At 44.4% G+C, this 27,634-nt stretch overlaps 1 protein-coding gene across 3 annotated transcripts in view; it reads right to left on the minus strand.

The window, feature by feature from the left end:
- Positions 1-27,634, minus strand: part of CMTM4 (CKLF like MARVEL transmembrane domain containing 4) — a 73,566-nt gene that overhangs the window by 13,304 nt on the left and 32,628 nt on the right. For all 3 annotated transcript variants that reach the window (XM_021667086.2, XM_021667087.2, XM_012468295.3), the window contains exon 2: positions 7,758-7,934. In XM_021667086.2, coding sequence (XP_021522761.2) covers positions 7,758-7,934 — 177 coding nt within the window. The remainder of the gene's footprint in view (positions 1-7,757; positions 7,935-27,634) is intronic.

The following is a 27,634-nucleotide window of genomic DNA, read 5'->3' on the forward strand; positions in this document are numbered from 1 at the left end:
ATTTGAAAAAGAATCATAAATGGCTAATAAGCAGGAACAAATATTCAAATTTACTTATGGCCAAAGAAATGAAAATTAAATTGGCAATCATATACTATTCATCTACGGGACTAGCAGACTATACACTTGGGGTAAGTACGTGTGTTGGAGCAAGTGAGAAGACTGGCAAGCAGGGCTTCAATGACACAACTTCCTGGAAAACCACTGCCAAAAGGTAATCAAGGGTTTTAAAGAGGTTCATGTCATTTACCTATGAATCCCATACCTGAAAATCCATCTTAAATATCATAGTGGGCGCCAGGAGTGGTGGCTCATACCTGTAATCCCAGCACTTTGGGAGGCCAAAGCAGGGGAATTACCTGAGGTCAGGAGTTCCAGACCAGCCTGGCCAACATGGCGAGATTCTGTCTCTACTAAAAAAATACAAAAATTAGCTGGGCGTGGTGGCACAAACCTGTCACTCAGCTACTCAGGAGGCTGAGGCAGAGGAATCACTTGAACCCAGGAGGCAAAGGTCACAGTGAGCTGAGATTGCACCACTATACTCCAGCCTGGGAGACAGAGCAAGATTCTGTCTCGAAAGAAAAAAAAAAAAGAAAATCATAGTGGGGGCCAGGCTTGGTGGCTCCCGACTATAATCCCAACACTTGGGAGGCTGAGGTGGGTGGACTGTTTGAGCTCAGGAGTTCAAGACCAGTGTGGGCAACATGGCAAAACCCTGCCTCTACAAAAATACAAAAAATTAGCTAGGCAGGGTGGTATGTACCTGTAGTCCCAGCTACTTGGAAGGCTGAGGTGGGAGGATTGCTTGAGCTCAGGAGGTTGAGGCTGCAGTGAGCAGTGACTGCACCACTGCACTCCAGCTTAGGGGACAGAGTGAGACTCTGTCTCCAAAAAAAAAAAATAATAAATGATATAAGGCAAAAAAGTCAAACAAAGTGCTCAATAGAGGAGCTGTTGAATAAAATGGTATTTCCATAATGGAACACTATGCAGTCATTAGAAACAATGATGTAGCTGTATATTTAACATGGAAGATATAATAATTTAAATGAAAAACATGACTTTAATGGTTCTATTTTTCTGCATTCAACATATCACAACATACATGCACATGCAAAAAACAGTCTAGAAAGAATAGTTTAAAAGAATTTATACTCAAGTATTTAAGTGGTTACCCTTCAGTAGATCATTTCACATATTTTTAAACAGCTTTATTGAGATATAATTCACATACCATAACATACACTCAATTAAAGTATACAATTCAATCACAATGTAATTTTAGAACATTTTTAGCACTCCTAAAAAAGCCTTATACGCATTAGCAGTTATTTCTCATTCCTCCCCCAACCCTAGGCAACCACCAATCTGCTTTCTGTCTCTATGGATTTGCCTATTCTGGACATTTTTGTGTGTGTGTGAAATCTGCCAGAAATATTCTGGACATTTCATATAAATAGAATGATATAACATGTCTTTTGTGCCTGGCCTCTTCCATTTAGTATAATAGTTCTAATGTTTATTCATATTGTAGCATGTATCAGTTCTCAGTCTTTTTTTTTTTTTTTTTTTTTTTGAGATGGAGTTTTGCTCTTGCTCAGGCTGGAGTGCAATGGCACAATATCTGCTCACTGCAACCTCCACCTCCTGGGTTCAAGCGATTCTCCTGCCTCAGCCTCCTGAGTAGCTGGAATTATAGGCATGTGCCACCACGCCCGACTAATTTTGTATTTTTAGTAGAGATAGGATCTCTCCATGTTAATCAGGCTGGTCTCGAATTCCCTGTCTCTGGTGATCTGCCCACCTTGGCCTCCCAAAGTTCTGGGATTACAGGCATGAGCCACCATGCCCAGCCATTCATTCTTTCTTATTACTGAATAATATTCCATTGTATAGATACACCACATGTTATTATATCCTTCATCAGTTGATGGACATTTATTTCTACTTTTTGGTTATTACAGATAATGTAGCTATGAATCTACAAGCTTTTGTGTGGACAATTTTCATTTCTCTTGGGTCATCATATGATTTTTTTTAACATTACCTGTATCATCTAGTTTTTGGTTTTTTGTTTTTGTTTTTACAATAAGCACTTACTACTCACACAATTTGAAAGGCTCAATACTGGAATACTGCAAATCTTAGCATCAAGCACCTGAGTTCCTGGGCCATGAAACAAATCAAGGCTGAACTGATCACAGATGAAATATTTGTACACAGGCTCTGCCTGGGGCTGTCACTGCAATCTTGCTTGGCTACCAAACCAATGTGCTGTGTGGCTGGCTCTAGCCTTTGGTCTACACATCAAGGAGACAAGAACATCTGCAAGCACTCAGCCCATCCTGTGCACTCACTTATGCTTGAATGGCCTCAAGATCAAAGGGACAATTATAATGTTGATGACAATAGTAGCTACCATCTATGGAGTCACTGTGCCAATCATATAGCTCCCAGTGAGTTCTAACCTAATTGTGATCCAAAATGCCCATAAGGTAAGACTTGTTATTTTGTTCTACTTTCATAGATGAGGAAACTGGGTCCCAGAAAGAATGAGTGTCCTATAATGAAAAACATTTACTCAAATCCTTGAATTTCTTGAGTGATACGAGCATCTTTTGTTATTCATAATGAGTCCCTTTCAATCACACCTGAGTTTATGCTAATGAAGTGACTTTTGTGGAAAGGGGGTGGTAGACTTTTGTGGGAAGTGGGTGGTAGTTTCAGGATAGGGGCAGGTCACCAGAAAAACCAACCAGGTGATTAGAAAGTTGGAATTTTCAGCCCCAACCCCTGGATCTCCAGGGAAGTTAGAGGAGCTGGACATTGACTTCAATCACCAAATGGCCAATCAATCATGCCTACCTAGTGAAATCTCCAGAAAAAAATACCTAAATGATGGGGTCTGGGAAACTTCTGAGTGGGGCTCATTCTGACTCCATGGGGACAGAGGCTCCTGTATCTGAGGCCCTCCGGACCTCATTCTATGCATCTCTCCCAAGTGGCTGTTCCTGAGTTGTATCCTTTAAAACATGCCAGTGATTGTTTAAGTAAAGCACCTTCCTGAGTCCTGTGAGTCACTGCACAGAATGACTGATCCTGATGAGGGGTGGTGGAAATCATCGAATCTGTATTTAGCCAGACAGAAGTGCCTGGGCACCTCTTTTGCAGCTGGTGTCTGAAGTGGGGGCATCTTGTGGGATCTGTGCTAATTCATCTGTGGGATCGGTGCTAACTCTGAGCATTAGTATCAGAATAGAAAGGAACTGTTGAATACCCAGTCAGTGTCAAAGAATTACAGAACAACTTGGTGTGGAAAATGTATTTGGTGTCAGAAAAAAACCATAAGATAAGTCATGCCCAAGGGCTCAGGGCTCAGCCAGTGGCCACCATGGGTGACTGCTAACTGTTCTCAACCTACCACAGCACCCAGCTTGGGTTCTGAGATAGAGGCCTAAGAGGCCTCCAGGGCCACAGAGCCCACTAAGAAAGGGTGACCAAAGTGGAAGAAGAAAAACAGGACAGTGTGGGCTTCCAGGAAGTGAGATGAGAGAGTATGGCCAGAAGGACAGAGCACCCCATAGCAGACACCACCAAGACGCTGAGTGGGGTGAAAACCCAAGAATAACCAGAGGATCCAGGAACACAGAGGCCCCATCCCAGGTTCCTGACCAGAGGACTTGCAATGCTGCCAGACTGGACTGGGTTGAAGACAAATCAGGCAAGACCACCACATGGTCAGGAAGGCAGACTGGGGGAAGAGACAGGAGCTGTGTTTGGCTGGAAAATACACATAGGAAGTTTCTAGGGTGTTGACAATCTCCTATTTGTTGACCCAGGTGGTGGCTGTACATTAAACTGTATACTTACTTCCATAATTTTTTCAATATTTGACAATAAGAGATTAGAAAAGAGAGATTAGGAGAGGGGGAAGCAGAGAAGGCAGGTGCTGACCTCCTCTTCAGGGAAGTCTGGCTGAGCTGGCCCTGGGCTCTGGTTCTAGCTGAGTGAGAACCACTGGCAGGCTTTTGGGATGGGAGGAGGATCAGACACACCTTTTTTAGATAGCGCCACATCCCAGAAGGGAAGGGGTAGAAAGGAGGAGTGGCACTAATCAAAGTAAACAGGGGTGGAACATGTGAATGTGTGAGTTCCTAGGACACAGAGAAAAACAAATATCAAACAAGTCCCACAATTCATCTAAAAAAGAAAAAAACAACCCAAACCAAAAACCTGACATTAATGGAATCTTTCAAATTCCATCAAATTATGCTTGTAGAAAATTATGCATTGTCCTCCTTATTTATCATTTCTCATCCATATTTATGTCAACCTGGGCTCCTGGAATGACCTGTTTTTAAATCTATACCAATCACACCCTATTTTAATCATCAGGCTGGCTCTGCTGGGGACGAAAATACTCCGAATACTCCTACCACCTTCTTAGAGAAACACAACGCAGTCAAGGCCAACCCTTCTGTAGCGAGTTGATGAGCTGAAATCGGCCCTGAGGAGCTCACTTTTTCACCCCTCTCAGAGAACACTGGACATGAGCTGCCTTTAATAGGTACCATCTCGACCGGGCGCAGTGGCTCACCCCTGTAATCCCAGCACTTTGGGAGTCTGAGGTGGCTGGATCACCTAAGGTCAAGAGTTGGAGAGCAGCCTGGTCAACATGGCAAAACCCAATCTCTACTAAAAAAACAAAAATTAGGCCAGGCGCGGTGGCTCACACCTGTAATCCCAGCACTTTGGAAGGCCGAGGCAGGAAGATCAGGAGGTCAGGAGATCAAGACCATCCTGGCCAACATGGTGAAACCCCATCTCTACTAAAAATACAAAAAAATTAGCTGGATGTGGTGGTGCATGTCTGTAGTCCCAGCTAGTCGGGAGGCTGAAGCAGGAGAATTGCTTGAACCCAGGAGGTGGAGATTGCAGTGAGCCAAGATTGTGCCACTTCACTACAGCCTGGGTGACAGTGTGAGACTCCATCTCAAAAAAATAACAAAAAAAAAAAAATATATATATATATATATATATAAATTAGCCAGGCATAGTGGCGCATACCTGTAATCTCAGCTACTCAGGAGGCTGAGGCAGGAGAATCACCTGTACCCTGGAGGCGAAGGTTGCAGTGAGCCAAGATTGCGCCATTGCCTAGACCACAGAGCAAGACTCCATGTCAAAAAAAAAAAATAGGTACCATCTCCTCAAGTTCATGTAATGCACATACCCTTTTGTTGGGCAAGCACACAGCCTTTATCTGCTCCAAAAGAGTGGAAAGTCTGAAACGGGTCCCAAAGAACAGGATAGTGTTCTCAAGTGACCACATCATCACCACCCAGAAGAAAAGAACGAGTATCAACTTCCCAGGGGAAGAGATGCACCTCAACATGACCAGTGACGTGGTAGTGTGGTAGTCAACAAGTGGAAAATCTTTCATTATTAAAACAGAAAAAGCAGAATTCCAGAAAGCTCACTAAATAGGTATTTCTGAGAAGGATGCAGTGGCTCATGCCTGTAATTCCAGCACTATGGGGGGCTGAGGCGGGTGGATCACCTGAGGCCAGGTGTTTAAAACCAGCCTGGCCAACATGGTAAAATCCCATCTCCACTAAAGATAAAAAATTAGCCAGGTGTGGTGGTATGAGCCTGAAATCCCAGCTACTCAGGAAGCTGAGGCAGGAGAATCGCTTGAACCCAGGAGGCAGGGGTTGCAGTAAGCCAAGATCATGCCACTCCACTCCAGCCTGGGTGACAGAGCAAGACTCCATATCAAAAAACAAAAAATAAATAAACAACAACCACCAAAAAAAGTAGGTATTTCTAGGGATAAAGGCCAGTATAAATTAGTAAGAAATCTGAAGCATGAAGTCTTCTAACAGGTTAATGGCTATCAGATAAAACTGACAAAACAGAACTAAGGGAGTCAAGTCAAACCTGATGGAAGTCAACAGGGGAACAGTGTGGGTAACAGAACAGCAGCCTGCCAGGACACCTCTTACTCAGGTGAGATTAACACTGCTGCACTGGCCACAGCACCTACTGGTTTGAGGCCTTACCAGATGCCTTTATACCCATTACCTCATTTTATACTTTAAAAAAAACCTGCAAAAAGAGATTATTATCTCCACTTTACCAGTGCTGATACTTCACCAATGCAGGGCTCTCAGAGACTTGCCCAGGGTCATGCACAGCCTGTTTTAACAGCCACCTTGGACTTGAACCCAGCCCGGTGTGTCTGACTCAATGCCTATAGTCTTAACCTTTCCAGCAGCTGCTTCTTTGTCAAATAGGTCCTCCCGCAGGGTTTCACAGCCCAGCCCTTCACTCAGCAAGTATTATTGACAGGCCTCAGGAACACGAGGCAAGTAGGACAGCAATGAACAAGATGCTGACCTTGACCCTGACCCTGCATCCATGGTATGAGCATTTTAACTGGGGAAGGTTTGCAAAGTTCTCTTAAACTGTCTACTACATTCTCTATAAGCATTTTCTTATGGATAACATAAACCTCATCTTAAAAATAGTTGAGACATTAAAACCTGTCACAAAAACTCGGACAAAATGCTTCTAGTTATCTTGAGGTTTTAGAGCTTAAATTTAAAATACCACCACATTTTTCTCAGCTTTTGGTGCTAAGACAAAAAAACAGCTAGGTTTTCAATTGACATCTACTCTCCTTTAAATTTTTCCTCCTTTAGGAGTTTGTGCTGGTTAGGACAACCCAGGGAGCACCTGTAAGGAGGACCTTCCCCACTGCAGGCCCCAGGGCATACCAGGAGAGCAGCTCTGCCAGGGAGGTGGCAGCTCCAGCCTCCTCATTGGGGCCCACACTTTCTCATGGGCCCAGCAGCAGCCAAAGACAGATGGAGCCACGTGTGGCTTCTGTGTGGCTCCCAATTTCAGGCAAGGGTAGCTGGTCTGTGGCGCTCTCCTCCTGCTTCCCCTCAGCAGCTGAGGTGCCCACAGAGTTCTCCTCCCACAGGCCCAGCAGGGTAAGGCAGCCGACTGTGCTTACATGGATCTCCCTGACTGACTCCCTTTGAGCTCTTGCACATGCTAATTTGCAAATACATTTCAAGAAAACCAAATGATATTAAAATCCCCTTCTCATTCAGCACAGTAAGGACACAGTCCAGGAAAGGGGGTCTGGGACTGATGAGCCCTGTGTTTCCCATCTGATTGACAAGGGTGTTTCCCATCTGATTGACAAACAGGACTAAGAACCCAAACCATGGGGAGAAGAGGGCAGGTTTCCACTCAGGACTTTCTGATCAAACCACCAAACCCCCCCAGGGTCCTTCTAGTTCCTTTGAATTTAATAATATTTCTAGGCTCTGCAAGTTATTGGCATTTTCATTCATATTTTCAATTCTTCCAGAATCCATATTCTTATAAATGACTTTTATGTCCAGTCTGAAAAATACGCAAATGTCTTCATTGTATTTTATTTCCCATATTCTGCAAAGATTAACATGACCAGTCTTCTCAGATGATCGCAAAATTGAAATGACATCTTCGAAGTGGCCAAAATAATTCTATTATGATGTTTCTCCCATTAGTTAAGATTCAGTTTATTTTGTAGTTTTACTCAACCCAGTAAAAAATTTAAAATTTTACAGTTGAATTTTAATGGAATATTTAAGGATTAAAATGAACTAGAACCAAATACAACCTGGAGAGATTCAACTTTTCCTTGGAGCCAACCACCGTGTGACCCATTCGTGGCCAAAGTGGCCGCTTGTACTCACTGTCAGGTTCCAGTTGATCTGGGGGATCCTCATGTGCAGGTTGAGACTGAACATAATCAGCAAAACTCCAGTCACCACAAACGCACTGCAGCTCACAAACTCAAAAAAGTAGAGGCCTTCACACGGGGAGCACTTCATGATGGTCTCTATGCAGATAAACGCAATCAGGGCCAAGACCTAGAAAGAAAATTGGAAACATACATGTATATATATATTTAGTATACATCTGCAGACATACGTGGCTACCATGCTTAAATAACACTGAACAACAACAACATACTGCATCGAGTTTTCCTCTGGGGACGGCAGCCATAACTGTTGGAAATCAGATCTGCTTCAATTCTTACATCAAGAATAGGTGCAAGGGTCTTAACGAAAGGATCCAATTACCAATGTAAACAGTGAAGGACCCACCGCATACACTGCAATCAATCTGGTGTGATGTGGCCCCTGGGTGTAAACCGCTGGCCCTTGGGAAGAAGCAGAAACATCTCCACAATGTTTTTAGGTCTTCTCCTGCCATCAGTAAGTGGGTGTTGCCTATGTATGTTTCTAATTCATGGTCTCTACCACAATTATGCCAAACACTGGGAGAACAGAATCCTGATGGTGTCCGACTTACGCTATCTGAAGTTACCTTGGTGATTCCTGCTAAGGTCACACAGGTTAACTGGGACTCCTGATGGCTTTAAAAGAATGATTGCTATAATCTCCTCTTTCCCCAATTAGGAGGGAACAAGAGGCCCACCTAATTAATTCATGCGGTTTTTAAAAATGTATTTTTGAACTTGATCACAAGATGGCAGCTTATTAGAAAACATTAAGAAATCTACCAATAATAGAATAAATTTCTTTCTGAAGGACCAAAGTAACATTCTGGCAATATGTCCTAAGAGTTCATAGATAATAAATTCAAATAGATATCGATGGAAAATGCCAAGTGAACTTTTAAAGGGGGACTTCAGGAGAAGGAGGAGCCCAAAGGCGGAGTTAATGACCCTGTGATCGAGGAAAGGTTTGGAACACCTAAAGCCAGATCAGTCTTGGGCTCCCGCTCCGCTCAGTTCAATGGCATCTGAAGCCTGTGCCACTGCTTCCAGGCCGGCCTCCACCTCATGGGTCAAGGCAGCAGAGGCAGACAGCTCTGTGGTCCTCTAGAGACTTGCCCTCTAGAGCTTGTGAGAAATGCAGAATCTCTGCTTCCTCCCCTTGAACTACAGAATCAGAATCTACTTTCTGATGACATCTTCAGAGGATTAAAGTGCCAGCAGCATCCAAGGCACAGGCTGTTCTGGGGCCTTTCTCCACCTGTTGAAGTCCTACTCATGACTTCCAGTGCTCCACTGGACGCTGCCACCACCTCCGCCCCATGTCTTCCCTGACTGTTTCTCCCTGCCAGACATCAGCTTATCCTACTCTATCCCAGGAAAGCTGGCTAGCCTGTGACTGCATTCTATCCTTGCCATCCTGCAGCCTCTCCCTCTGAGCTTTTAGGGGGCAGGGCATTCCATCCCTGTCTACTCCCAAGGCACCAAGCACAGTAACTTGCACATAGCCAGCAGGCGGGGCCTGAATGAGCCATTAGAAAACCCATATCTACAATTCCTGGCTGCCTGGTCAGTGTCTTCAGGTGAATGGAAGAGTGGTTCTGCTTCTCCCATTGTCAATACTTCTACACAGAACCTCTTTCCTAACAATATGTGGTCTTTTCTAAGTCAACACGTTAAAGATACAGGTCTTCTTGGTCAAAGCATACAAAATTTGAGTTAGGAAGAATAAGTTCAAGAGATCTGTTGTACAACATGGTTACTTAGTGACTACTGTTAAGAGTAGATTTTAGTGCAGTGGCTCACAACTGTAATCCCAGCACTTTGGGAGGCCAAGGCAGGTGGATCACCTGAAGTCGGGAGTTCAAGACCAGCCTGACTAACATAGTGAAACCCCATCTCTACTAAAAATACAAAAATTAGCTGGGTGTAGTGGGGAGGAGGGGACGCCTGTAATCCTAGCTACTCAGGAGGCTGAAGCAGGAGAATCGCTTGAAACCCAAGAGGCAGAAGTTGCAGTGAGTCAAGATCACGACACTGCACTCTAGCATGGGCGACAGAGTAAGACTCCGTCTCAAAAAAACAAAAACAAAACGGGTAGATTTTAAGTGTTTTAACAACAACAAAAAAAGTGGTAAGTATGTGAGATAATACACAATACCTCACTGGATTGAGCCATTCCGCAATGCTTATATATTTAGAAACATCATGTTGTACACAGTAAATACAGAAATTTTTACTTGTTGGCTGGGCATGGTGGTTCACATCTGCAATTCCAGAACTTTGGGAGGCCAAGGCAGGTGGATCATCTGAGGTCAGGAGTTCAAGACCAGCCTGGCCAAGATAGCAAAACCCCATCTCTATTAAAAATACAAAAATTAGCTGGGTGTTGTGGCACATACCTATAGTCCCAGCTACTTGGGAGGCTGAGGCAGGAAAATCACTTGAGCCCAGGAGGCAGGGGTTGAGGTGAGCTGAGATCACGCCATTGCACTCCAGCCTGGGCAACAAGAGTGAAACTCTGCCTCAGGAAAAAAAAACTTTTTACTTGTCAATAAAACAAAAGATATGGGTCTTTAAATATACACCTTGTGCTTCTCCTAATGGCTCTTCTTATAATTCTCTATAGCACCATAGATTTTAATTCTCCATCAGAATTATATACCTAACTTGCAATCAATTCACAAAAGAAATAGTTCACATAAGGGAAACTCCTAAACTTTCCCTTCTTTTTTTTCACCCCAGTAATCAGATCTAGTAATCTTGGGCAAGAAATAACACACTGTACTGATGAATTACAAATGTTTCTGGTATGCTAGCTTCAACCATATTTGTGTGGGAAGGTAACACCTACATTCTTAAATATTAACATAAAAATGGCTTCACGAATATGCAAATAGACCATTCGTTGTGGCAGTGAACAAAATGGACAAAAATCCCTGCTCTTAGCTCACAGTCTAATAAAGGAGGGCTTTCTCTTATTAATTAAATTTAAAAACAGAGTGAGAGAGACAATGATAAGAATGAAGGAGAAAAATGGAAGCAGGGAAGCTGAACAAAGCATCTGAGGCAAAGGTTTTTGAAAGTTTAGACACAGAGGCCCGGAGCGGTGGTTCATGCCTGTAATCCCTTCAAGATTATATCACTTCAGGAGGTTGAGATGGGTGGATCACTTGAGGCCAGGAGTTCCATACCAGCCTGGCCAACATGGTGAAACCCTGTCTCTACTAAAAATACAAAAATTAGTTGGACGTGGTGTTGCACACCTGTAGTCCCAGCTACTAGGGAGGCTGATACAGGAGAATCCCTTGAATCTGGGAGGCGGAGGTTGCAGTGAGCAGAGATTGTGCCACTGCGCTCCAGCTTAAGCCACAGAGTGAGACTGTCTAAAAAAACTTTTTAATAAAATAATATAAAGTTTAGGGCAAGTGCAGTGGTTCAGGCCTGTAATCCCAGCACTACGGGAGGCTGAAGCAGGTCAACCACTTGAGGTCAGGAATTCGAGACCAGTCTGGCCAACATGGTGAAACCACATCTCTACTAAAAACATGAAAATTAGCTAGGTGTGGTGGCACATGCCTGTAATCCCAACAACTCAGGAGGCTGGGGCGAGATAATTGCTTGAGCTGGGGGACAGAAGTTGCAGTGAGCTGAGATCACGCCACTGTACTGCACTCCAGTCTGGGCAATAAAGACTCTGTCTCTAAATAAATAAATAAAGTTTAGACAGTGTCCCTGGAAGGTGCTATTTGAGACAGAGTTGCCGAACACAGGGGACAGCTGTCTAGAGAAAGAGTACTGGAGGCAGATGGAAGAACGAGGTGAGATTCCTGGGAAGAGGGCCAGGTGGGCCCTGGGGAGAATCACAGGAGGGGAGGACAGACACAAACAGCCCTTGGGTGCAGTGAGGTCTGTGGCTCTCACTTTGAGTGTCATGGAAGCACCAGAGAGTGACACAATCTCCTTTGAGTCTTAAAAAGGCCATCAGCTACTTCATGGAGAACAGACCACAGTGAGGACAAGGGCAGAAACTGGGAGGAGAGTGAGAAGACTCTTATGACAATGAATAAGGCTGATCTATTGCCTTGCAGAAATGACTTCACAGGTGTGTGACTGCACAGGCTCAGTCAGAAAAGTTACCATGGTATCTGCCTTGCTCTCTCTTGGATCACTCATGCTGGGGAGAAACCAGCTGCCATGTCTTGAGGGCTCTCAAGCAGCCCTGTGGAGGGGTATAAGTGCCAAGAACTAAAGCCTCCTGCCAACAACCATGTTGAACAAGCCATCTTAGATACGGGTCCTCCAGGCCCAGGCAAGCTTTCAGATGATATAGCCCTAGCAACCCTAGCCAAAAGCTTGACTGCAACCTCCTGAGAGAACCAGAGCAAAGCCACTCCCAAATTCCTGACACAGAAATGAAAAGATAATAAAGGTATGATTTTTGTTTGTTTGCTTTTTTAAGACAGGGTCTTGTTCTGTCACCCAAGCTGGAGTGCAGTGATGCAATCATAGCTCGCTGCAACTTTCAACTCCTGGACTCAAGTGATCCTTCTGCCTCAAACTCTCGAGTAGCTGGGACTACAGGTGCACACCACCATGCCCAGATAATTCTTTAATTTTCTATAAAGACAGGGTCTCGCACTGTTACCCAAGCTGGTCTCAAACTCCTGTCCTCAAGCAATCTTCCCGCCTCAGCCTCCCAAAGCAATGTGATTACTCCCAAAGCACTGGGATTACTCCCAAAGCCACTGTGGCCCACCTAAGATGTCTTGTTTTAAGTCACAAAGTTTTGGGGTAATTAGTTATGCAGCAATAAATATTAGGGGAGGAAAAACTCTTGTTGTTATAAAACATTAATATTATAATTAATAATATTCATAAGAACTACTCATTACTCATTGATTACAGGTACCTACAAATCAAACACCTTATAGGCACTTCTCATTCTTTATCATTTAGTCACCTAGCACAACCTTATGAGGTAAATATTAGCCCCATTTTACAGATAAGGAAATTAAAGTCCTGTGACATACAGATAGCAAGAAGCAGTGTTAGGACGTAATAGCCAAGATTTGATTCTCAGTCTTTCCAGTTCTTATTGCCTCACTATGTTATTTCTCTATTAGTTTCTCACCCATAACATTGTATCTGCCTTCTTTGTGTATCTCAAATGGTCACCGTGTTCAAAACCAAAACAAAAATATATGTAAAAGGGCTCTACAAATGATAAAACACTATATACAAAATAAGGAAATAACATGATATAACCTACACCTATTTAAACCATAAAATACGTATTATACATTTATTTTTTAGCCTACTTTTTCTACTAAATAGTATCCAGTTATTTCCACAAAAATAGAAACACAGATGTTATTTTTAATAATTACATATTATTCATATGTAGTTCAATAGACAGATACATAAATACATATATATACACCTCTATACAGATATCACAATTTAATTGATCCCCTACTGACAGGCATTTAGATGGTTTTTAATACTCTGCTGTGTTTTTGTCTGACATTGGACACAGCAAAATGTCAACATTTTCTCTAGCACAGTAAAATCTAATCACTGCTGAAATAAAAACTACCTATTGACCAGCAAGAAGGGCTCAGATAAAGTGATACTGGAAGCCAACAATTTCAAGACAACCAGTCAAAAATAGTTCAACTTACAACAACCTTGAAGTGAGCAAATGTCATGTGTAAAAATTATACAGAGCTGTCTAAGAAGATATATATAAGAAAAAACTCTTCTGTTTGCTAATCATGAGATTATGGATGCCCTTGGAGACAGTCCTTTGCAGGTGGTACCTACGAACGGACCAAAATAAATATTTTCATATTTGATAAGTAAACTGGGCCAGGCGCAGTGGCTCACACCTATAATCACAGCACTTTGGGAGGCCAAGGCAGTTGGATCACTTGAGGCCAGGAATTCCAGACCAGCCTGATCAACACAGTGAAACTCCTTCTCTACACAAATACAAAAAAATTAGCTGGGTGTGGTGGCACAAGCCTGTAATCCCAGCTAGTTGGGAGGCTGGGGCATGAAAATCACTTGAACCCCAGAGGTAGAGGTTGCAGTGAGCCGAGATTGCGCCACTGCACTCCAGCCTAGCTGACAGAGAGAGACTCCATTGCCAAAAAAAAAAAAAACCAGAATTGATATTAACAGGTTGTCAGATTTCCACAACTGTGGCTAATTATGATTGGCAGCATCAAAAAGCAGGAAGAGACGAAAAAGAGAGAAGACTGGCTGATGAAGTTATCGTAATAGTCCTCCTTCCACTCCAACTTTCTGTCACAGCTACTTGTGCCAGGTGATAATGAAATAGCAATGGGCATTTTTGGTTTTGTTTGTTGACAGAGTCTCTGTCGCCCAGGCTGGAGTGCAGTGGTGAGATCTTGGCTCACTGAACCTCCGCCTTGCAGGTTCAAGTGATTCTCCTGCTTCAGCCTCCCAAGTAGCTGGGATTACAGGTACCCACCACCACACCTGGCTAATTTTTGTATTTTTAGTACAGACAGGGTTTCATCATGCTGGCCAGGCTGGTCTCAAACTCCTGACCTCAAGTGATGCACCCACCTCAGCCCTGCAAAGTACTGGGATTACAGGCGTGAGTCACTGTGCCTGGCCACAATGGACATTTTTGGTATTCAGCTAATTGGAAGTTGAGTGAGGGATACATTAAATTTGGGTTTAGCTTTTGGTTCCATGTATGGTTAAGTTACCGTAGCACTCCCAGTGGAGGAATGGCTTTCAGATATGCTCTGACACCACTGCACAGGCTGACCTGACATATGACAACGGAACAAACTCCAAACTTCTTTTTTTTTTTTTTTTTTTTTTGAGATGAGGTTTTGCTCTTGTTGCCCAGGCTGGAATGCAATGGTGCAATGTCAGCTCACTGCAACCTCTGCCTGCCGGGTTCAAGCAATTCTCCTGCTTCAGCCTCCAGAGTAGCTGGGATTACAGGTGTGTGCCACCACACTCAGCTAATTTTGTATTTTCAGTAGAGACAGGGTTTCTCCGTGTTGGTCACGCTGCTCTTGAACTCCCGACCTTAAGTGATCCACCCACCTTGGCCTCACAAAGTGCTGGAATTACAGGTGTGAGCCACCATGCCCAGCCCAAACCCCAAACTTCATGAGATAAACTGTTCTACGATGACTAACTAGAAATATGTGGGTAGTGGAGAAGAAACAGGGTTTGAAACATATGGAGCCAGAAACTTATCTGTGGGAAATTCTTCAGATCATTAAATGCATAAAATTTTAAGTAGAGAATTCTATTGTCATCAGTGCCTAAATGGGAGTTGTGTTTTATCAGGAAAATACTCAAAAATATAGTGTATGCAACTATAAGTGTACTACATATTTTCTCCTTTTTCACGGAAACCACATGAAATAGAATTTATCAGAATTCCAGGGTGTGTAGGGCACAAACCTGTGGCAGCACTATAAACAGCAAGTATTTATTATTATTATTGTGAGATAGTTTCGCTCTTGTCGCCCAGGCTGGAGTGCAATGGCACGATCTCAGCTCTCTGCAACCTATGCCTTCTGGGTTCAAGCAATTCTCCTGTCTCAGTCTCCCGAGTAGCTTGGATTACAGGCGCCCGTCACCACACCTGGCTAGTTTTTGTATTTTTAGTAGAGATAAGGTTTCCCCATGTTGTCCAGTCTGGTCTTCAACTCCTGACCTCAGATGGTCTGCCCGCCTTGGCCTCCCAAAGTGCTGGGATTACAGGCATGAGCCACTGTGTCTGGCCAACAGCAAGTACTTCTGTGTGGGAGCTTAGAGTTTTATGTATCTCAATGTACCAGATAGCATCTTGATACAGCTGACAAATTTTAAATTGACAAAGTCTTGACAATCCCAAATAAAACGGCACACAAAATTGCTTCCAATTCACTGAAACAGCATGAAAAAATAAGCGTTCAGCGACAAACTCCTACACATGTTCATCAATAAATCAGTGAAAGGAGCCTCAGAACATACTGATTGTATAATGATGTGATGTTGCTCGAAACAGTGTAGTGGCAACCTAAAATCTGAACTGCTCTCATGTACCATGAAATGTCAGGTTGACTTTGTATACTTTTTCAGAATTATTGGTCAAACTGAAGTTCAAATCTACGAAGGATCTATTGCAGTGGAGGCCAAAACAAAAACAGAAAGAAAACGCTTTTTAAATTTGTAATTTATTGTTTCCTGTTGGGAGTCAAAAGAAGCCCTGTCCCCCACCCTCCACCACCAAAAAAATAGTGTATTTCTTATTCTAAATACACATTTAGTGTATTTCTTATTCTAAAACAATATTCACTATTGTACCTGTTTTGTGCTTTTAATTGTCTTTCTTTTTCCAAAGTCATTGAGTCTTAAGCTCCTCAAAACCTGGACCTACTGCTAGATTTGGGCAATGAAGTGTGAGTGGGGGAGACACTTGTGACCCTTGGCAGCAGCCTTTTAGAACTACAGACAGTTCTACCATGCTCCTTCCCTGCCACAGCAGCTTGCAATGTTCTAGACCCAGGGCAGGGAAAGGGAGTGACAAACACAAACAGATGCTCAACTTCACTTCCAACAAAAGAAATGCAAATTGAGATATCCTTTTCATCTACCCAATCCATAAAAGTTATACAGTGATATCCCATACTGGTGAGAGAATGCGAAATCAGGCCATTTTCCACACTGATGGTGAAGGTACAGACCAGCATGGCATGCAGAGAGTGATCTCCCAATCCTCATCAAAACTGGCTGGATGCAGTGGCTCACGCTTGTAATCCCAGCACTTTGGGAGGCCAAGGTGGGTGGATCACTTGAGGTCAGGAGTTTGAGACCAGCCTGGCCAACATGGTGAAACTCCATCTCTACTAAAAATACAAAAATTAGCCAGGTGTGATGGCGGGCGCCTGTAATCCCAGCTACTTGGGAGGCTGAGACAGAAGAATCACTTGAATCCAGGAGGTGGAGGTTGCAGTCAGCTGAGATGGCATCACTGAACTCCAGCCTGGGCAACAAGAGCAAAACTCCATCTCAAAAAAAAAAAAAAAATGTAACCGTGCACACCCTTAGATCCAGAAACTCTATGACTATGTCCCCTATGAATAACTGTACCAAACATGCACACTGCTGTACTGTGTGTCATATTAAAAAGCATCCAGGCCAGGCATGGTGGCTCACACCTGGAATCCCAGCACTTTGGGAAGGCCAAAGTGGGTGGATCACCTGAGGTCAGGAGTTCAAGACCAGCCTGACCAACATAGTGAAACTCCATCTCTAGAATTCATTTCCGAACTCTCTTGATAGCATACAAACCTATTTCCTGGCCACCACTGTGCTATGAGCTGAGGGAGTAGGGGCAGAGTAAGAGGGCCAGCCTTACTCTCACTAAGACAATGGCAAGGATCCCCAGGAAGGAAGTGTCACAACTACCTTGAAAGACATCTTCAAAGGTTAGACAAAATTCTAATTTTCTTTGACTACCAGTTTACCAAAAGATTTAATGAACCACAATTTAAAATATACATATGTGTAAAAATCACAGTATTAAAAATTTTTTTAATCCCGAACTACGTGAGAAGCCTTAAAAACCACCAAATGTGCCAAGCACTGTGTCACACACCTGTAGTCCCAGCTACAGGGAATGGCTTGAGCCCAAGAGTTCAAGGCTAGCCTGGGCAACACAAGACCTCATCTCTTAATTAATTAATTAATTAAAAAGGCTAGGCATAGTGGCTCACACCTGGATCACTTATAGGTGGCTTTGGCTCTTGTACAACGCTGAAGGCCTAAGGACTGATGTTACACAGGACCCTCCAAATTAGATACCTTCAAATGGATAGTCATTTTAGCATCCGTTTTTTTGTTTGTTTGTTTTTTTTCTTTTGGCGACAGGGTCTTACTCTGTCACCCAGGCTGGAATGCACTGCCGTGACCACAACTCACTGCAGCCTCTATCTTCTGAACACAAGTTATCCTCCTACCTCAGCCTCCTAAGTCACTGGGACTACAGATACATGCCATTAGGTGGAGCTAATTTATTTTTTCTACTTTTTGTAGAGATGGATGGGGTCTCGTTTTGTTGCCCAGGCTCATCTCAAACTCCTGGGCTCAAGTGATCCTCCTGCCTCAGCCTCCAGAGTAGCTGGGATTACAGGCGTTCACCACCATGCCTGGCTAATTTTTTGTATTTTTAGTAGAGACAGGGTTTCACCATGTTTGCCAGGCTGGTCTCAAACTCCTGACCTTAGGTCATCCACCCACTTCAGCCTCCCAAAGGGCTAGAATGAGCCACCACCACTCCCAGCCCAGCCAGGATTTTTTAAAAGGCCTTTTAAACAGTTCACAGGCACCACAGTTATAGCCTGTTTTCACAAAAGGTCAGTAGTCTGAGAAGTCAAAAACTTATCCTCAGTTTTTCCATCTAAAAATGCAATCTATGACGTCACCTAGAAATACGTGAGCATTGCTTCTGAGATACCGTGGGGGTAAAGAAGGTGCACGCAGGGCCAACTGTAAGGAGACTGGGGAAGAAGTTGGACCAAAGGGCAAGTCAGGAATGTGACCATCTGTCTCTCTGAGTGCTACTCAGGGAAGTTTAGGATCCAGTCTTAATCACCCATACAAAACACCAGAGAACTTAACTTCAAATTATTGTTCTTTCTTTTTTTTCTTTTTTTTTTTTTTTTTGAGATGGACTCTTGCTCTGCAGCCCAGACTGGAGTGCAGTGGCACTATCTCGGCTCACTGCAGTCTCTGCCTCCCGGGTCCCAGTTCAAGCAATTCTCCTATCTCAGCCTCCCAAGTAGCTGGGATTACAGGCACGAGCCACCATGCCCAGCTATTTTTGTATTTTTTAGTAGAGACAGGGTTTCACCATGTCGGCCAGTCTGGTCTTGAACTCCTGATCTCGTGATCTGCCCGCCCCGGCCTCTCAAAGTACTGGGATTACAGGCGTGAGCCACCGCACCTAGCCAATTCTTTTTTTTAAGAGATGGGTCTCACTATGTTGCCCAGGCTGGGCTCAAATTCCTGGCTGAAGAGATCCTCCCACCTCAGTCTCCTGAGTAGCTGGCATTACAGGTGCACACCATCACACCCAGCTTTGCTGCTCTTTGATTCCTCATTAGACATCTGTGTGAGAGAAGTTGTGAAATCATTTGATAAAAGTGGTATTTTTATTTACAGTGATGGTGACCCACTGCTTTAAATACACTTTGTCTGTATTCACTTGAATCCAAAAGCAACTCTCATCCTAGAAAAGACAGTCTATCCTTAGGGTTGTAGGAGTCATTAACGCTGGCTGCCAAATATTTGTGGTTCTCCACCTTCGAGCACCTTCCCTGCATGCTTTGAATTTGTGTGGGGCCACAAGACTACTTCTGGCTAATGAGCTGCCAAGTGTATCATTTTCAGGCAAAAGACTCTGTTGCCAGTATGAGATGTTCCAGAGATCTCCCTTCACCATGGTGCGCAGCAAGCTCTGAGATGTAGCTGCTCTACCAGCAGTGAGGACACATGGGCTAGACAGAGTAAGTGCAAAAGTGAACCCTGGTTGTTACTGCCCAGTATTCTTGCTTAACCCAACTGATAAAAGGATGGTGCCTTCATCTGTTTGAGAATGAAAATATTTCTCCTGGATCTGGGTTTTTCCTCACCATTAATATCTTAAGAAATCTTAGCACTTTGTAAGATCAAGGCTGGTGGATCATCTGACCAACATGGTGAAACCCTGTCTCTACTAAAAATACAAAAAATTAGTCAAGTATGGTGGTGCATGCCTGTAATCCCAGCTACTCTGGAGGCTGAGGCAGGAGGATCACTTGAGCCCAGGAGTCTGAGATGAGCCTGCGCAAGGCAGGAAGGCAGGCAGGTAGGCAGGAAGGCAGGCGGGTAGGCAGGAAGGAAGGAAGGAAGGAGACCAGGCAGGCAGAAAGGCAGAAAAGAAAGCAAGAAGGAAGGCAGGAAGGCAGGCATTAAGCAGGAAGGCAGGAATCAGGAAGGAAGGCAGGCAGGCAGGCAGGCAGGCAGACAGGAAGGAATCTTAGCCCCCAGGCCAGGTGCAATCGTCACACCTGTAATCCCAGCACTTTGGGACACCAGACAGGCTGACCACATGAGGTCAGGAGTTTAAGACCAGCCTGGCCAACAGGGTGAAACCCAGTCTTTACTAAAAATACAAAAATTAGCCAGATGTGGTAGTGTACGCCTGTAATCCCTGCTACTCAGGCAGCTGAGACAGAAGAATCACTTGAACCGAAAAAGCAGAGGTTGCAGTGAGCCAAGATCATGCCACTCACTCCAGCCTAGGTGACAAAGTGAGACTCTTGTCTAAAGAAGGAAGGAAGGAAGGAAGATAGGGAGGGAGGGAAGGAGGGAGGCAAGGAAGGAAGAAAGGAAAAATCTTAGCCCCCAGACACTATGTCCTAAAGAGTTACTGAGGTTGCTGGGCACAGTGGTGCACACCTATAGTCCTAGCAACCCGAGAGGCCTAGGCGGGAGGATCACCTTTGCCAAGGAGTTTGAGGCTGCCTGCCGTGAACTATGATCATGGTTGTGAAATAGCCACTGCACTCCAGCCTGGGCAACACTGAGAGACCCTGTCTCTTAAAAAAGGAAAAAGTTACTGAGATGGGTGTGGACATTTGCCTTTATGATTTAAAAGTCCGTTTTTGTTTTTGTTTTTGTTTTGAGATGGAGTCTAACTCTGTTGCCCAGGCTGGAGTGCAGTGGTACAATCTTGGCTCACCACAACCTCCATCTCCTGGGTTGAAGAAATTTTCCTGCCTCAGCCTTCTGAGTAGCTGGGACTACAGGCGCGTGCCACCATGCCCAGCTAATTTATGTATTTTTAGTACAGACAGGGTTTCTCTATGTTGGCCAGGCTAGTCTCGAACTCCTGACCTCGTGATCTGTCCGTCTTGGCCTCCCAAAGTGCTGGGATTACAGGCGTGGGTCACCGCGCATGGCTGAAAAGTCCATTTTTTAAAAAGTAATATTTAGGGAAGTATCAACCCTTCATTAAGCTAAAATTAACAGGCTCTACCATGTGCCAGGCATGATTCTAACTCTAGGGATGCAGTGGTGAACAAGCTCCTTGGGGAGCAAATATGCTCCTTTTTTCTCTTAGTTTTGATACCTTATCTATATATATTTCTGATTTTTTTTTTCTTCCTGATATATGTATTATTTCCATGACAAGTCACTTCAATTCTATTGAAGAGTATACCCCAATGTAGTCATGACTTGTATCACCTGATGTCCTGCAGATTCCACAGTGGGAGCGGGTACGGTCTGTCCTCAGCAGCCTCCCCACTTCCCAAGCCTGGGCTCAACCACAACCCCACACTGGGCTCACACCCTCCTTATGAACACGAGTAAGGTCCAGAGCCCCACTCCGTCCTCACAGGCAGCAGGGGCAGGGCTCTCACTGGCACTCATCTACTACGCTCCTCTCCCAAGTAAGACTTCTTTCAGGGCCCCTAATCCCTGCACAGGTCAGATCGCAGACATCTACGAGAAGGGCCAAGCCCCAGGCAAACAGGGCGTAGCCAGACAACTTCCCCCTCAACCCTGACTGTTCTGTGTCACTTGGAGATTCCCTGTGCTTAAGGTCTCAGTTCCAGCCCAGTCAACATACCCGATTATACACAAAAAGAACTAACTGTGTGTGTAACTCAGTACCCAGGGAGGTATCGAGGCAAAAAGCGCTGCTGGGTTTGGAGGAAAGTGAGTCACTGAGGGCTTGGGCAGCAGCTGAGGCTTTAGGAGGCTTCCCAGTCAACACCAAACTGAGGTCATCTTAGAGGAAAAGTGGGAGAGAACGTTTGTGTGAGATAGTTAGGGCCTAGCTTTCAAGATGTGTTCCTTGGTTGGTTAGAGGTGGGTGGAAGGTTGGGACAGAACCTAGTTTCTGACCAAAGTGCCTCTGTTTTTATGTTTACACGCCCATTAACAGTGGTTCCTAAAGTTTTCTGACCAAAGAACAGAATACCTGTTAATTGCCTTCTCCTAAACTAGTGTTCTAAGGAGAGTAGTTTGCAAACTATCGTTCAGGTTTATACATTGGGAAAGTATTTCTGTTGTGATTTAAAAAAATGTTTTTATGTCTGAAACGACAGATGCAGTCTGGCCCTTTCCCTTATCAGGAGCAGCTCCAAATTCACTCAAGTGTGCACAGTGGTAGGCCCTGCAGACATACAGCTTTGGGTCTTCTCATGCCAAGCCCCGTGCTGTTCCCACCTTAACTATATCCCTGGTCTTGGGGTATCAGGCACACCAGCATCTTAACAGTTCTGAAGAGCCTCACGGTAAAATTTATTTGCCTTTACTTGATATATGGATGTTACATGAGCACAGATTTCTTCCCCCAGCACATCTCTTAACACTTTGCACAGCCATGTCTGGAGGGAAACCAGTTCGGGAAACACAAAAGGCACGTGCTGGTCAATACTCAGCTTTGTCATGTCATGCACAATTTACAGAGTAAAAACATGGAAGCTCATTTACCCAGCAGGAGAGCAACTATTAAGGACCCTGTTAACCTAGTGAAGAACTACGAAGCTGAGTGGTGACCACACGCACACACAGCAGGGTCCAAAGTGCCTTCAGAATCAGACGGAGCTCTAATCAACTCCAGCACGTTCAAAATTAAAATGTCTCTATTCCTGCCAATACTGAAAAACTATCTGAAAGACAAGACAGGGCTTGTATTTAGCCACAGATGCAAAAGATTAGTTGTTAAAACACGGCTGCTGGAAGACCTCAGGATGTGCGCAACAGAGAATCCAGAGGGGGCAGTAGAGGGCAAGGCAGGGACTCCGCTTCCAAAGCCAGCTCCACTCTCAGCAACTAACAGGGAATGTTAAGATGGGCTCCTGGAGTCAGAACTACAGAAGAGGTGCGAGGCCTCTCCCGACCATCTTTCACAGAGTTGAGATCAGGGGTTTTAAGCACTCTTTATACACACTATAAACAACAGATCACTTTAAAACCTAAGTTCCCAGGCCAGAAGCCATTTATATGGTCTGCAAAGGGGAGCAAATAGTTATGCAATGCCAGGTACCTCAGAATAACAACAGCTTACACTTAATGGAGCATCAATAATGTAAGGCAACTACAGGGCTCTGCACCAGGCACAGTCCGGACATCGCTGATCCTCACACCATGACTCAGGAAGCAGGCAGCACCTCCATCATGTGGCCAGGTTTGCTCAAGGTCCCAAAGCCAGCTCCTCCCCTACCTCATGCCTAATATATGACTTATCCAGAGTCTTCCCACTCCTTTCACCATGGGAGAAATCACCATGTATGATTTCTCTTTAAGGAAAGCAGTTGTCTTCAAGACCTGGGGTAGCCAGTACTGAGAGTCTGACAAAGCCCACAGCGTGACTACTCATTCTCAAAGGGATCTAGCTGTAGTAACATCTCAATTTTTCTAAGAAAAATAATCCAGGAATTATTCCCCTCCCAAGGGAGGCCATCCCATGAGGAAGATAAATTTAAAATATCACCCTCCTCTCCCTTGAGACAATCAAACAATGAGCAAATAATTTTTGGTTCAGAAACAAAGGAGCTAATTGCAAGTGTAAATTATTTAACCTGCAACCAAGGCCTATGCCTGAGATCTTTGGTTTAGTTGTTTTTCTCCAGCTAAATAAACAATGCTCAAGCTAGGACCTGAGGATAGCAAAGAAGTAATAGAAAACTACCTGCTCTGGAAGGGCAGAGACGGCCCTCAGGAATTAAAGCTGCCTATGCTGGCCAGGAGGACTAATTAGCAGCAATTAGTTGAGCAAAGCAGCCAAGGGGTGGAGGCAAGTAAGTTCCTCATTGTTGACAAGAAATGGAGAGGCTTTCAGGGAGAGGATTCCAAGGGCTCAGGATGGTCAAAAGAAAACAGAGTGCAGGCAAGGCCAGGGTGCATCAGAGGGCAGCAAGGTGTACACCCCCAAAGGAAGCCCACCGCCCCCGGCAGCCATACTCTGTGGGTAACCCCCTATATAGGCACCAAGGAATAAAAGCTAAGCAGAACCCTGGCACAGTTAGGGCCTGAGGAATATCTCAATTCATAGGGTTATTACTCAGCTATTTCCTTTTATATAATCCTTTACATAATCAAATATTAGTTTATAGAAATAGGGCTTGACGAATCCCTTTATATAATCCTCTAAATATAATTATATAATAGTTGATAGTATGAGTGCCTAAAGAATATTTTCCTACATATATACCTATAATTATATCTTAGTTTATAATCGGAGGAATGCCTAGAGTGGACACAGTACAGAGCATAAATTAAGGAATAAGCAGCTTATAATCGGAGGAATGCCTAAAGCAGACACAGTGCAGAGCATGATTTAAGGGAAAAACAGTTATACCAGGACAAGAATCCATGGCCCAGGCGGCAGCATTTAGTATTATAAAGATACCTGCTATATGGCAGGCTTGGGGCAAAAGCCACTCTTCCTAATAAAGGAGTTGTAGGACCTTGCTCCAGTTCTTGTGGAAGGCTGCCCTCAGACCAGCAATCCACCTTGGTGACTGTGAACTTTATCAGCTCTTGCTACTGTGCTGCTTAAAAAGCATCTTCCCATAAAACCCACTGGAAGCTGCCAGAAGGTGGCAGTAACCTTGACAGCTCTGTCACTGCTATGTGACTTAAAGCATCCTCCTATAAATCTTCTTAGAAGTAGTTTGCCCACAGATAGAAGTATTGCACACTGCACCCTCTTCACTGCGCACAGCCTACCTTCAAGCCTCAGTGACCTAATGGGGGTGGACCCCTTACTGCACACGGCCCTTGCCTTTATGGGAACGGGCCCCTTGCTGTGCACTGTCCACCTCCTGGCCTAGGTGACCTAATGGGGGTGGACCCCATGTTTTATTGCTCACGACCCTATCACTATCCTTAAAGATAATTTCACTCACTGTCCTGCCCCCTAACCTATACACAATAAATACTCATGCTTCTGGACATTCGGGGCCTCGCCTGACTCCACTCATAGGTGGCGTGGCCCCCCAAGCCCAGCTGCATTTTCTTTGTACTTCTGTGTCCTGTGTCTTTATTTCTCGAATCCTGCACCTCAGCACAGCATAAAGGTCACCCCACAACCCTGTGGGGCCATCAGCCCTACAATACTCCACTCTAAGTCTTGTTTGCCACAGACCCCTGAAGGCACCGTTTTCCACTAAGGACAGAAGCATTCGGGTTGTTGATGCCCCAGGAAACTTGGTTTGTTCTGAGTGTGACCTGTCACGAAGGCCTATTCAATCAGTGTCCCTGACACACGTTTCAAGCCAGGTTCTCTGTGTGAACAATTTTGCTATTTTGGAATTCTAAAGCCACAGATAAGAGTTGAACTTTGGACATTGCATTCAATTTCCATTTTTTGGCAAGATTTTCACCTTCAACATAGATTTTCATACTTCATTTCAACATACATTTTCATACAAGCATGCTCTAACACATACGTTAAACCCAGAGCTTACCCAAGTGGCACAATCTTGGCTCATTGCAACCTCCACCTCCCAGGTTCAAACAACAGCTGGCCACAGTATATCACAGGCTCCAACTAAAATAGGTTTGTTTTTCTTTTTAATCTAACTACTTAGAGCACATAAACAGGGTTATCCAATAAAGTGCCAAACATTTTCTTATTTTTAAAAGAAAATTCAGGCTGGGCACAGTGGCTCACACCTGTAATCCCAACACTTTGGGAGACCACGGCAGGTGGATCACCTGAGGTCAGGAGTTTGAGACCAGCCTGAACAACCCTGTCTCTACTAAAAACATAAAAAATTAGCCAGGCACAGTTGTGGGCGTCTGTAATCTCAGCTACTCAGAAGGCTGAGGCAGAATTGCTCGAGCCTGAGAGCTGGAGGTTGCAGTGAGCCAAGATCGTGTCATTACACTCCAGCCTGGGTGACACAGTGAGACTCTATCTAAAAAAAAAAAGAAAAGAGAAAAAAAAATCCAGAAAACCTTATTATGTGGTTTGATGATATAACTGCACATGATTTCAGAAAACCACAGGACGGTCAGCATCTTTCTTGCCAATCAATTGCCCACAGAATTTTACTGCGAATGCTACCCTGCTCAAAAAGCCAAATTTTCAGACCGTTTAAATTAGTAATGGAGCAAAAACAAAGCACATATAGAGGACACAGGAAACAAATTGCCCTTAAATCATAAACATCTGAAGCTGTTTAACTACACTGCTGGCATTCGGATTTTCTTTTCCCCCTTCCTTTCTCATGGTCCTAGCTTCATAGATGAAGTTGAAATCCCAGAAAGCAGTGTCGCATCCCCACATGATTCAAAGGCAAAACCTCCCCCTTTCCTTCCTGTTCCTGCTTTACTTCCTGTATTTCCCCAACCTAACAACTCTGGCAAACCACCTTAACTGATTGAGAGCAAGGGCACAGCATTTCTCATTCACTGAATGAGAAACTAGCAGGCTGGAGAAGCTTTTTGCTAAAGATTGATTTCAGCCAAACTAGCGAACTGTGTATTGTAAGAGGCCAGGCGGAAGTGCAGTGGGAAAACCCATTTCAGTTGTGAGACCCACTACCCTGGCAACCCCTGGACCTCTGCACCATCCAGAGAGAAGGGTCCTGGGATCAGTCTCTGGGAGAGGGAGATGCAATGAGCTAAGGGTTAGCAGTATAGGCCCAAACCCATGACCCTCAGGACCACATCCTTACCTCACAGGTGAGGAACTACTGTTCAGCATGGGGTTTATAATGGTGTCCCCAGCTCCAGAGACATGAGAACAGTGGAACCTAGAATGTGTGACACTGTGGCCTTCCTTAAAGTCTACATCAAATACAATGCTGGGCACTTCTATAAGCATTCTTGCCTTTAATTTAAAATTCATTCCATCCTGATAGAGACATGGTTGGTTGGTTTTTGTTTGTTTTTAAGAGAGTCTTGCTCTGTTGCCGAAGCTGGAGTACAGTGGCGTGATCTCGGCTCACTGCAACCTCCACCTCCCAGGTTCAAGCAATTCTCCCTGCCTTAACCACCCCAGTAGCTGGGATTACAGGTGTGCGCCACCATGCTTGGATAATTTTTATTTTAGTAGAGACAGGGTTTTGCCATGTTGGCCAGACTGGTCTCAAAATCCTGGCCTCAGGTGATCTGCCCACATGGGCCTCCAAAAGTGCTGGGATTAAAGACATGAGTCACCACACACAGCCAGTTTTAAATTAAGATATAATTCACACACCATAAAATTCACTCTTTAAAGTATACAATTCAGTGGCTTTTAGTATATTCAGAATTGTGCAACCATCACTATTACGCAATTCCAAAACATTTTCATCACCCCAGGAGGAACTTGGTTTTTAATCCCCAACTTATTGATAAGGAAGGTGAAGCAAAGTTGTTAAGCAACCTGGCCAAGATAAGTCTTGTTAACAGCAGAGTTAGGGTTCAAATCTGGACCCCAGAACCCTCTACAGCACTGGGCACTGGCAATCACCCTCCACCTGCACCGGGATTCCACTGATCCCTTCCCATCCTGCCTCCCGTCATATGGCAGGTGCTCTCCAGGGCCTGGCCTCTGCCGCCTTCTCATGAAACGCATACTTACCAACAGATTCCCTGCTCCAGACTCACACTATCTAAGCCCCAGACCCAGGCCATAACTTAGATAGAATGTCTATCTAAGCCCCAGACCCAGGCCATAGCTGCTCCCCCACCAAATTGGGCACCTCTATGTAATATCACCAGGCACCTATAAATGTGAGTGCAAAACTCCCCTTCCCATTAGCATAGTCTGTCACACAGTAGTTAAGGAGTGGGGCTCCA

This window comes from Aotus nancymaae, unplaced genomic scaffold, assembly GCF_030222135.1.
Source record: "Aotus nancymaae isolate 86718 unplaced genomic scaffold, 86718_ANA_hifiasm-v0.15.2.pri h1tg000030l, whole genome shotgun sequence".
In the NCBI taxonomy this organism is placed as follows: domain Eukaryota; kingdom Metazoa; phylum Chordata; class Mammalia; order Primates; family Aotidae; genus Aotus; species Aotus nancymaae.